This window comes from Falco biarmicus, chromosome 6 (genome assembly GCF_023638135.1).
Source record: "Falco biarmicus isolate bFalBia1 chromosome 6, bFalBia1.pri, whole genome shotgun sequence".
In the NCBI taxonomy this organism is placed as follows: Eukaryota; Metazoa; Chordata; class Aves; order Falconiformes; family Falconidae; genus Falco; species Falco biarmicus.
Genome location: NC_079293.1, coordinates 72053234 through 72065588, shown reverse-complemented (window position 1 = coordinate 72065588; position 12355 = coordinate 72053234). Strand labels below are relative to the sequence as shown.

General features: G+C 45.5%; 1 protein-coding gene across 2 annotated transcripts in view; it reads right to left on the bottom strand.

The window, feature by feature from the left end:
* Nucleotides 1-2448: 2448 nt before the first annotated feature.
* Nucleotides 2449-12355, bottom strand: part of INTS9 (integrator complex subunit 9) — a 72882-nt gene continuing 62975 nt past the window's right edge. For both annotated transcript variants that reach the window (XM_056343524.1, XM_056343526.1), the window contains 3 exons: nt 6694-6792; nt 4693-4830; nt 2449-3746 (listed from right to left, as the gene is read on the bottom strand). In XM_056343524.1, the coding sequence (XP_056199499.1) occupies nt 3570-3746; nt 4693-4830; nt 6694-6792 (414 nt within the window). In that variant the 3' untranslated portion in view covers nt 2449-3569. The remainder of the gene's footprint in view (nt 3747-4692; nt 4831-6693; nt 6793-12355) is intronic.

Sequence of the window (12355 nt, the reverse complement as noted above, 5' to 3'; positions counted from 1 at the left end):
ATTAAATAATCCCTCCCTAGTATGTTTATTTTTCCAGCAGGGGTCAACCTTTCTGTTTGTAAGAAACGAATCAGTTTTCAGATGCTGGACTGGAGCACTAGGTTTTCCCACCCAAAATGACGTGAAGAAAAACGTGGAGACTTTAAAATTGCTTCCCCATCCTGTCCTTGCCCAGGAGGGTGACAAAGCCTTTGGAAAGCCATTAGCTACCAGATGACCTGATAAAATACCAGCACGGCTGTTACCGGTAGGAGTCAGAGCTTTGCACCTCTAATAAGTATTTTGATGTGAGAGCCCATCACATCAGCTGCCTTCCAGTAGTGAACCAAGCTAAAAACTAACGGTTGAGCTCGAGTGCATTGCCAACGCTGTTAATGAGCACTGCCACCCACTCCCAGGTCCTGAATTATCTTCAAACCACCGTGCTTTTAATACAGCTTCTGCCGCAGCAGCTTTCAGCTGGAAGTCTCAAGGCAGCCTGCAAAGGAGGACAGTACGATTTCTATTTCTCCTAACGGGAAAGTGAGGCACTAAGCCAGGAACATGCCCGAAAGCATCCGTCCGGGGCAGAACTTGACTGGGTCTCTCCAGTTCTGTCAAGTTAGGCAGCACTGAGAGATTTCCACGGGGTTTATTTGGCCCAGTTATGCCCTAGTCACTCACATGGAGTAGCTATTGTGGCCGATTCAGTCTGCCTCACTCTTCACATTTAAATATTTCTTTAATACCCTGACATCTGTAAAGCCCCTCGTGTCTAACCTGACCGCCTGTATAAGGAGGCTGTGCTGGGTGAGTGCGTTAGGAGGCTGCTCCCCCCCGACGGGCAAGGCTGGCTGGACTGCGTCACTTCAGCAAAGACAGCAAATGCCTCTGTCTCTCGCCTTCCTGCCCTCACGCACCTGCAGAGCCAGAGGAACACAGAGCTCGATTAATTCTTTTATGGCAGCGAATCTGCAGCCCTCTTACTGCAGGGCTCCGTGTCATATAACCATGTAAATGCCAGAGAAACCTCCCTGGCTAGTTCAGCTCCAGGTTCTGGCTCAAGGGCATCCTCTCGTTAGCTCCAGCTTGGTTCTACCCAGCCAAGGTCTTCTTGACTCTAATGCTTGCCACTGCTTGGGTGATGGGAACTGAGCACTCAGAGCCATTTGCCACCAGCGAGCGGCAGCTCGGCCCACGCACACTCACATGGCCTCCAGCAGCAGCGCGGGGAGGGGAGAACTCCCGGGCTGGACTCCACGCCGACCCGCAAGCTTGGTGGGACCAAGCCGGGAAGGTCACCCGCGGTTCAGCAGCACAGCACCACACAGCTGCAGCGGGGGATGGCGTTGTGGTTCATAAGCGGCCATGAAGTGCTAATCACCGATTTTGCTTCCCCTTTCCCAAAAGGCATCAGAATCACAGAATGGTGGGGATCGGAAGGGATCTCTGGAGATCATCCAGTCCAACCCCCTGCTAAAGCTGGTTCATCCAGAGCAGGTTGCACAGAGTCGCGTCCAGGTGGGTTCTGAACATCTCCAGAGGAGGAAAATCAGAGGAGGAATTTCAGGTTTGTGGCGTGCTTTCACTGTGCCGGCAAACTGGATAAGCTCTTCATGGTGAACCAACAGCTCACCACGCAAGGTCCCCTGCGAGTCCTCCGTGGCAGCAACACTGCCTTGGATTTCCCAATACTAGGTCACTCCAGCACAGCCTTCACCAAGCGGGAGCTCCTGCTGTCACGGTCTGCCCGGGGCACGGCCAGCCTGCCCACGCGCAGCCGAGGTGGGCGCAGCAGGTACTGACGCGCAGCCTGGCGTCCGGCTTCTTAAAGCGACAAGTGAAGTCCCTTAGAATTATAAATGCAAATGAGGATATTCTCAAAATGAAGGCTCTGGAGCACTGGGACCAGTGCGGGAGCTGGTGCAGGTAAGAAGTAGAAGGATGCTCTCAAGGACTGACTACCAGGCCCACTGTTCCCTCTCTCCCTGCCTCCCCAGCTCACCTGAGTTCATCACATGCCCTCTGTGCATTAAGAATAATCTTTCTGGAGATTTAATTACAAGGTGAAATATGTCCAATTCTTGTATTCTATTTTCGAGCGATGATAAAGAAGCTGAGCTACTGCAAATGCTGTAAACTCTTACGAGGATTAATGCTCCTGCAACAGTTTTTTATCACGTTAATGACACTATTTCTCTCAAGCCTGGGACGTACACACAAAGCAAAGGTATGGATGCTGGAGTCTGTACATCCAATCGAATAGAAATGCTTAATGTGTATGAAATGTGATGTGGAAACTGCAATAGCAAATAGTTTTTATTACAGAGCTGTTCTTCCACTGCCTTAATTTCCCCAAAGCTATAAACTGAAGGAGTAGCTATAGTTTACAAATGTGTATATACGTGCAGAGGCGGATGTGGAATAGGCATGCAGATGCTTTTATAAACCACAGAATATGCTTCCTCCTTGGCAGTCTTACTATGCTTTTTATTTTTAACACCAAATAAATACAAAACAATCCAATAACAACAAACAGCAGTAAATCTGAGAAATCGGTTGCTTTTAAAAGCAATGCCATTAACTAACTTTAGGCCCCAAATAGATGATTTGGGGAGTGAAAAACCTCCCCAGGTCTGCAGTACAGATGGCTTTGTATAAATGACTCAGTATTTCAACCAGGATTTGGGATTGTGGGGGCTGAAAGGACAGGTTTTTGGAAGGTAGAAACAAGAGGCACCTAAATCTCAAAGGTTTTTCATGAGCACTGCGAGTTTAACTACTTCTTTTCAAGTACTTTATGTACTTTTGCAAGTGCCTTCCTGAGATACTTCCTCCACTGATGATGGAGGAACCCAGAAGTAACCAGGCTTTTGCAAGTCTCAGTGAAGAGCCTAGAGCTAGGTGGACAAATGTGGTCATAAAAGGTGGGGGTGCAGCGTCAATAAACAACTTGCGTTGCTAAAGCTTCTAGCCTTTCCAAAATCCTCCTGCTTTTGCAAGGAATGGCCAGGCTCTTGCCACTTTGAAGCTGTTCTACATGTCCAGCATATCCCCCTTTTTCTATTTTTATTTTTATAACCTTTGCCTTTCCAGCTTTCTCATTCTTCTCTTCTTTTTGCCTGTGAAATACACATGCACAATGTACATGGAAGACAGACAGGAAACTGGATTTGGTGACTGGGAAGAAACAGTGGGGAAAAAAATAAATCTTACGATATCTAAGGCCATTGTTTCTATATTCCTACAGTCTTCCCAGGTAAAGGACTGGGGCCATACGTTGCAGAGAGGGTCAGATAGAGAAATGTCTGCATCTGCACACAATTTCACCATGACCTTGTAAATACACACTCTATTTATTTACTCTGCAGTTCGTATCTCCTGTAAGATTCCAACTCCCAATTTTACAGAACAAAAATCCCCTCCAAAATATTCCAAAACCAGTTAAAAATAAAATTAAAAAAATAGATAATAAAAATACTTCCTTGCTTCTCCAAGAATGTCTCTCTCTCCCTGGGGTCACCTTTTGGAAAGCTCTTGGCAATGGTGCTCTGAGATGTCTCCTCGCAGAGCAGCATGGTGTCCACGAGCTAAAATTTCTGCAGGAATTTGAGAACCAGGTCACGGAGTTTCACCCTCAAAGGTTCATCGTTGTCACAGATGATGTGTGTGGAGTCCTCCTCAATCTGAATGAGGGTTTCTGCCTCCTGTAGGAGTACGATGTGGCCCTTGGCTGTGTCCTCCACCTTCACGTCACTGAAACCATGCTAACAGTAGCATTGGGGAGGGAGGAAAAGAGAGAGATGTTACTACAACTTGGAAAACCAGGTAGAGATGAAAGACGAGGGCACAGGGGAGGAGGGAGAACGGCTACAAAATACGGTGCCATTGCAGATATCCTGCATCTCCGGGGTTTGCAGAAGAAACACACATAGGCTAAGCTAAGTATGACCCTCATTATACAGATGGACAAACTATAGAGCAGCGTGGCTAAAATCAACATTTTCCACTATACCAGGTCACTGCAGTTGCAAAATCTTGAGAGGCAAAGATGGCAAATGGCTCCTTTAACTACAGAAATGACCATCTGCTGACATTACTGCCTCAAAGAAGATGGCAGCGGAGAGCTACTGAACCCCAGGGCAAACTTCCTCACAGGCAATCCTGCCCCTTTCCCTGCTAATTTTCCCCAAGTAGTCATGCAGGCGCAGGGCTCCACAGAGCAGTAGCCAACAGCCTGCAAGTTCAGCCATCAAGCTCCAGCCCATCCTGTAGCTCCTCAGAAAGCCTCTCCATCAGTGCAGACATTTCCAGGATCCTTTCTTCACTCAGTCAGCTCATTTTCACAAAACTTGTAGGAACTTAAATACTTTTGAGACCTCCTCCCCACTGTTCAAATTTATTGGAAATCAGATGATGAATCCAAAAGTTACATGGGGGAAATTCACCCACCCAGAGTGACCCCAAAAGTCTGCTTCCATGGGAAACCGGGAGGAAATGACTCACATGTCCTACGTCAGGACATGACTCCACAGAGAACCCTCTATACTCGGTGCAGGGACACATGCTCCCTGAAGTAGTTTGCTAGCTCGTTAGCTCCTATCCATTTCAAGCTACACTAAAATTATTAACCTCTTTCTGCTAGAAAAGCAGCACATTTCTGAGATGAGTAGAAATCCACTTGAACCTCACTTGCCACAAAAGACTTCCTACCTTCTCAAGCATCTGCACAAACTGGTCCACAGGAATGGAGCCGCTCAGCAATGGCTTCAAAGGTTTGCACTCCGGCACGTCATCACTCACTCGCTTTCTCTTCTTGCTGGCGGGAGGTTGCAGAGGTTTTGGAGGGAGCTAATGGATGAGAAGGTGCACAGCAATGCGGTGAATCACATCAGCTTATTATAGTTTAGTCGGAATAACAAGTGCCGAAGACAGAAAAGGAATACTGGTTTTGTTTTGTGACAAAGGGGAACGTTGCAGTGCTGAAGGGGAGAGGAGAAACCCAGCCTTGGGCTCCACTGCAGCTCTGCACACGCAAGCCATCGTTTATAGAAACAAATTAGCAGTTTTAGTGCAAATCTCTGTTATTTTAAAATTTCTGTCAAATTCAGTTCTGTTCAAAGTTCCATCATCTTAAAAGGCCTGTCTGACTCAATTCAAGACTGAAGCTTTCTATTTTAGCGTTCAAGTACTCTGCAGTATTTTCTAGGAATCATGCCTGAAAGAAGTCAACACCTTGAAAATCACACTTCGGAAGATGCAACAGGTTGAGAAACGGGCAAATTCAGAACAAGTAACCACTCAGGGCATGAGAAAAACGGGAAATTTATTTCTCACTGGCCTCAGAAGAGTCTTTAGAAAGAACTTGAATACAGACAGGGAGGCATGAGAGATGCTGTAGTGCCTGAAAAATCACTGGAGTGTGATCTGGGTCTAATTTTGTGGTGCTTCAGAAAGCTATCTGCCTTCACGCATCCCCGAGGCCCTTCCCCGTTGGCAGGGAGGGGTAGGCAGGGGTAGCACGTGCAGCAGCAGCTAAGCTAGCACTGTGCCTTGCTGCACGTGCGGGCAAGGTGTGGGCTTAACTGAGCGCTTCTGAAAGGGCATTTCATGGAGATGAAAACCAGAGTCCTATAAAAAGAACAGTGAGGAAATTATCCTGTAAAATAAATCCATGTGTTCTGTGCCAAGTTAGTTAGGTCAGGGAAGTGTCAGCACTGGTCTTTCCCAGTGAACCAGCAACTCAGTCCCTGGGAAAAAGGTGCTGGGGAAAATTCCTCCAAAATCTTGGCACAACCCCTTGCCAGGGATGCATCTGCACAACACACAGGGAAACTGCCTGTGGCAACTCCAGTGCTTTGTAGCACCCGGTACACTCCAGGTGACAGACTGGGCTTCTCAGCTCTGTGTCTTTCCCATCATGTAGCATCATGTCTGAACATGTAGCATCATGTCTAAAGACAGCCTGGCTGTTGTGCACTGATATAAATTCTTAACCGATCTTTATGTCCCTGCATTAAAGACATTATCAGACTGGGCCCTATTCCCAAGGGTAGTGGGCCCAGCCCAGCTCTGCTACCCAGCAGGAGAGGCAGCATCACGAAGGGTGTAGCCTCACTGAGTTCCCTGCATGCTCATGCATCAAAGGAAAAAGGGGACCGAGGCATCCACTGCTGAGCAGGTCCACCAGACATCATCTCCTCCTGCAGAACACGAATGCCAGGAACCGCAGGGTCAGCTGCAGGGGGGTGGTAGGAAAAAGAGTGCACACTCTTACTCTGTACAAGGATGCAAAATCTGGTTCCTGGGGAACGTGGCAATTTAAGGAAGTCAGTCCCTGCGCGTATCTAATGTTTTAGGTCACCTCTCCCCTCTGACCCTCAGTTCTAAGTCCATGAGAAGCTGGCTGATCCTGGTGTATGGGTTATAGAAGACAGTAGCATGATTTGTAGCCTCTCCTCAGGAATAATCTCACTTCCCCTTTTATCTTAGCCAGGCACATGGCCAAAAAAAAGAGGGTAGAGAGATTTATTTGCATCCCACTCTCTAAGTGAAATTCCTCATTTGCACATGCCAGGACAAAGCATCTGACAAGGACTCTGCCCAGGTGGGGAAAGCATTGACGGAGGGGTTGCCTCATGAGAACAGCTGGGGTCCCAGATGGCAGGAAACCCTGTGTAAGGATATTTCTCTCCCTTTCCCATTATACTGTACCTGCAGCACATGCTTGTTGTCTTTAGTATGCAAGACGGCAGTAACTGTTGCTAAGGAAATACCAGGCTTAATCTCCAAGGGCACAAGCGAATCTGCAAGCTAAAGCAAAAGAAGGATTTTGTTCAGCAAGTGATAATCTCAAAATTTGTATGACTCCAGCTGTGATTTAAATTGGCAGCATGGTATTTTTAAACATGGACTAACGAACTGTAAACACAAACCCACTGACAAAACACAGAGCCCTCCTCTTACTGGCTTAGCCCTCCTTCCAGCTCTTGAAGCTACGGACTTCCATACTGTTATCAGAGCAGAGCGATGTTTTCAGTAACAAAAGCAAGTCTCAAAAACATAACAATTAAAGAGAACTCTTCTTTAAAAAAGACATCAACTACTTTATTAATAATTTTGATTAGTAAAATTCATAATCTAATTCCGCATTATTTATTACGTTTGTTATGTTGATGGACAATGAAAAATCAAAGCCAATTTCCTTTCAGTTCCTCGGTGCTGTGGCATTCTGACTGCAGAACAGCTGGAAGAAAAGGGTTTGTCCTTAAAAACTCAATGGCTCATTGACTGGTTTGCAATTTTTCCTTACAACGCTGCACAGAAACCCTTCCACTGCCTTTTATATAATTCTTCTCTGAAAGAAGTAAAATTTAGTCTTGGCTCCAACTTTTTTATTCAATGGCATCCTCCCAGGACCCTCAGCACTGAGGGTGCTGGCCGCGACGGTGGAGTGGGCAGTACTGCACCTGCTGCGACTTGCGGGAGCCGGCCAGCTGGGAAGCACCTCTTCCAGTCACGTTTCCAAAGGAACGCTGCAGAAAACAGTGCTCATGAGCACAGAAAATTATTCCCTTTTTCCCTCCAAGGGAATTCTAGATGACAACGCACTGGGCACTGAGTACCCTGGAGTCCTGTCCATGACTGCAGCCAGGATCCAGCCCTAGACAAAAAGGTACCCGCACAGCGCATGGGCCAGCAGCCCAAGCAGTTTCCAAGTACTCACTGTGTCCTCTCTGTGTAACTCACTGTGTTACTCACTGTGGACCCGAAGGCAAGGGTGTGCAAAGTGTGCGCCGTGTCTGTGGGGAAACCCTGCAGGTGACTCACAAAAGCAAAATGAGTAAGACTGCTCACGCGCTCTACCACTGAATGGGAGGCCTTTTCAGCTGCGAAGACAAGTGACGCCTAAAGGGACAGAATCTACTTCCCTGTTTTTCCTGAAAGCTGTACCTTCAACCCGCCCAGACCATCACTCCATCTCATGTACAAAGAGTCTCTACAAGACAATCCTCGTCTGAACTCCATTCCGTTTCATCTTCAAACACAAGCCACCTCCACTTGAAGCCATATATTAGTAAGAGCTTAACCTCAAGGTAAGGAGTTCTTTTGAAACTTCAGCCATCTACTGTAGCGCTTCCACAGAGCAGAGCTCTGGAAAACCAGCTATCATCATTGCCCTGCCAGCAAGTCGACATCATCCTTCCTTAGCTTGCCAGATACTCCCATGCACAAAAAGCAGGAAGAGAAACTCAATGGATTTTAGAAAAGCATTGTATACTCCCATTTCGGAGATAGTGCACCTGAAATAAAAGATTAAATTCCTTACCAAAGACCACCCAGTGAATTTTCAACATTATCCAAACCAGGAGAGGGACAGAGCAGAACAACTGAACCCTGCCAATTCTCAAAAAATTTCAGGTACCAAAACTCTACTGCTAAGTACCCTGGTCTGCTGTAAATTATGATTATGTAGGTGATCACTCTATTACAGCAAAGTGCTAATCCTTGTGAATATAGAAGCAACTGAACTTGACTTCAAAAAGCACTCACTACAGGCCTAGTTCTTTTGCCATCAAAGCGCTGAGAAGGCTTTTCTGTTGGCTTCAATGGCAGCAAAGCTCAGATACTTCTAATAACTTCTGCAAATCTTACCTACCACTGGTAAAGCCGCAGGAAGATTTTGAAAGCACCTCCTTGAAATAGAACAGTTGGATAAATGATTGTATTGGAAAAACACAGACGTTTCAAGGCTGCATTCAAGTCCCACAAATTTTACACATATTCAGACTTGGTGAATCTTGGTGAAATCAAAATTCCATGCAGCAATTCAGATTGCTGTCTCTCCGGGACTCTGTTCAAGAACTTTAAAGCAGGCAATTTGAATACGGTCTTTATAGTTTGTTGTTGAAGGCTAACAGAATGAAAATATAATGATAATGATTGCTTCACATTTCCCCTGGGACCTAAAGATAGTAACACTTGCAGCAGTGTGTTGTGCTATGTTGCACTTTGCAGTGGTCGAAGGCACTTTCCATTCCTACCACCTTCCAGAGGAAGATCAATACAAAATGAGTTCTAATGAAGAATACATGGCAAAATGACAAACACTGTAAAGAGAAAGATCCTTAAAAACCAGAGAGTTGCTTAGAATCAAAGTCCTCTTCTGCCACTGATATACTTTGATACCAACGTTTACGCAGGTTTTAACCACACAGTTGGTAAATAGCAACACTTTAATTATTAACAGTCAAAAAGACAGTAAGACAGACATTCATTTTTATTTTCTCTAAGATATTGCTTCATCTCTCAGCCCTCTCCATATTGCGGCCAATCCTTTTATTATAGAAGTTCACTGACCCAAACCAAAAAGGTCATTTAATCACATCCAGTAATTCACCCACCAAGACCAGACAGCACCGCTATACTCCTCTCAACTGACCTCCTGCACACACAAATCACAGAACTCTTCCAAAATGCTGGATTAAAGAACCCCTGTTCAGAGAGATAGCAAATCTTGTCTATATGCCAAGCAATAGCAACTCCACCATTTCCTCTCACAGGCTGTTCCCAACTTTAATCTTCCTTGCAGCCAGGAAACCGTGTCTTATTTCAAGGTTGAATTTGTCCAACTTTCAGTTGCTGGATCTTGTTATGCCTTTGTCTGTGAGATTGAAAAGCCCCCTACTATGCACGAATAAATGCGTCTTCCTTCCAGTCATTATCACAAGTCTAATGCCACATGCTGGCATCAGGAAAGTCACAAAAGCAGAGACACACGGCACTGAGAACTAACCTCACGTTAATCAGTCCCCTGCCCGTGGATGAGCCTTAAGACAAACTTGTGAGGTTGTTTATGTGTACTGTGCATTTCATTTTTTTAAATCCCTCCTGTTAAGGGAAGTTTAAACCAGAGATCAACCAAAACCCAAGTCACTGACTCTCAGTAGTCAGAAACTGCAAGTGCTGATGCGAACCTTGTAACGGCTGAGGGAAAGAGCACTCAGCTCGGGATGCTCTGCTCCGCGATCGGAACGGCCCACCCGTGCTCTTACGGGGGAAAGACATTTTACTGTAAACTGCAGTTGGATCTTTCATGTAGGATTTTCCATAACAAAATGAGATCTGACACATACTGTGTGAGCCCAAACCCCGTTGTTGGGCAGACTATAGTTGTTTATGAAGAAGAACAAATGACACGGGTTAGGTTACTCTGAAATCTCTCCTAAGGCCTTCACTGGGGACAACTCTCCCTAGGCTGAAGGTCGCACACTGTCTTCAGCCACCAGCCAAAACCCCTCCTGCTAGCAATGAAGAACTGAACAATGACTGAGGATGAGATTAAAATCAGGAGAGGACCAGAATTTTAGCACACGTGCTCTTCATCCTATGGAGGATTTTCCAGGGACAAACATGCAGAGACATGCACCAGCCAGTATTTTAACATCCAAGTTGCAGCTTTACCGGTTGTGATTTCTTCCTAGAGTTTTGGGACACCTTTCCAGACTTCTCCCTTTTCCCTCTTCACCTCCGAGTTTTATAAGTGCAATAGCTCTTGGCTTATGCTAGAGAGAGTGCGGGAAGACTGACCCAGCAGGGAAAGGCAAAGCCAGAGTTGAGTGAGGTGAGCTGGGTCTTCACCCTGCAGGACTGGAGCATAGGGGAGCAAGTAAAAGCACAGCGAACCTTACCAGTAATTAAAATCCCCTTAACTTTTAAGATTTGAAATTCACTCATGTGTATACTAAATTACAGCATGTGTCTTCAGAAAAGGACACAGCTGGGTTTTCACATAAAAATTAAATGTGTATTTTCTAGATTTGCACACTGTGCATAAATATACTGTCTCGGCCTTAGAGGTAGGAGCCAGAGTTGCAATTCTGGCTGAAACCAAAGAAAACAAAGACATGAAACAGACTATGAAACCACTGGTCAGGACAGACCCATTATGAACTCAATACACTGCAAGTCCTTAGAAAAAATAAATAAAGAATGAAGTTGCAATATATTCCTTGGGGCAGGGATAGGTTTTGTTAAGTGCTTGTGCAATACCTAGCACTCGGAATCCTAAGGGGTCCATTACTCCTGCTACTATACTGCAGTAAAAACGTAAATGGAAGGAAAATTTTAAGAAATTATCAAAAGTGGATCACATGTGACTAACACAACAGCTTTCGCTGATAAGACAACTGCTGAGGGAATTGGGGCAGCCACGGTCTGGGCTTCTGGGGCAACCACAGCCTGTGCTTCATGAAGCGCTAGCAAGGTACCACATGGGAAATTAAAAGCTGTGGATTTCTACAGCAGTTTTGAGGTGGGGAAAGTGCTGGTTAAAGCAAAGATATTCCCAACCAGCTACTGGGCTGTTGCTGCAATTCCTGAAGGGTCAGCCTTGAGCCTACTCCCATCCAATTTTTATTAATGACCCCAGTACAGAATAAAGAGAGTGTTCAGAAGGCCCCACTGAAGTTTGTACAGGAATCCGTAATTGAAAGAAAGGTCAGGCTGTCATGGAGGAAGAACTAGATGACCTCAAGAACTGGAGTGAGAAAACCAAGATTAAATTCAATAGCACGAAATGCAAGGCCAGGAACTGGGCTAATACCGAGAATTTCTGCTGCGAGCTGGCAGCTGCTGGAAATGACAAAGGTGAAGGGTCCAGGTTTATTAGTCCATCCCATGAGAACTGAGAGTCACAACTGTGACACAGCCATGAAAAAGCTAAATGCAACTCCAGAAATACCAGGTAATTCTAGCAGAGATGAGCTGTTGCTATTATATTGGGCCGAGCAAGATCCCGTCTGAGCTACTTGTAAATTGTGGGTAATTTAAGTTCAAGTAAGATATTCTGAAGGGTAGAGTAGGGCAGGGAAGCTGTCTTGTAAGAGGAAACGAAGTATCTTGGCTTGTTTAGCCTGGCAAAAAGAAAGCCAGAAGGTGAATTTGATTATTCTACATAGACACCACAGGGAAATTACCAGTAAAAGGGAAAATCTATTTATACTAAAATGTGATGTTAAGAATAAGTATGTGCAGACCAGCCATGAATAAGCCTAGGCTGGAAATTGGGATGTTTCTAGCCATCAGAGACAGCGGGGGTTTGAACAGCATTCTGGTGGGAACAGCAGGGGCAAAAGTCTTCACAATTCCAAGCTGGCGCCTTACATTTTTTGAGGCGAATTATAAACACTATTACTAACTGCAGCTGGGTTTGGCCATGTAACCCGGTAGGGCACTTCCATTTCTAGGTGGAAATGATTGCTTTCAGCCTTCAAGATTGCCAGGCATGAGGAAGTTCCCATCCAGATCCTAGCCCCTAAAAAGGATGCAATTTGTATGTGACAGAAAAAAATCCTGTTTTAATAATCCTAATTAT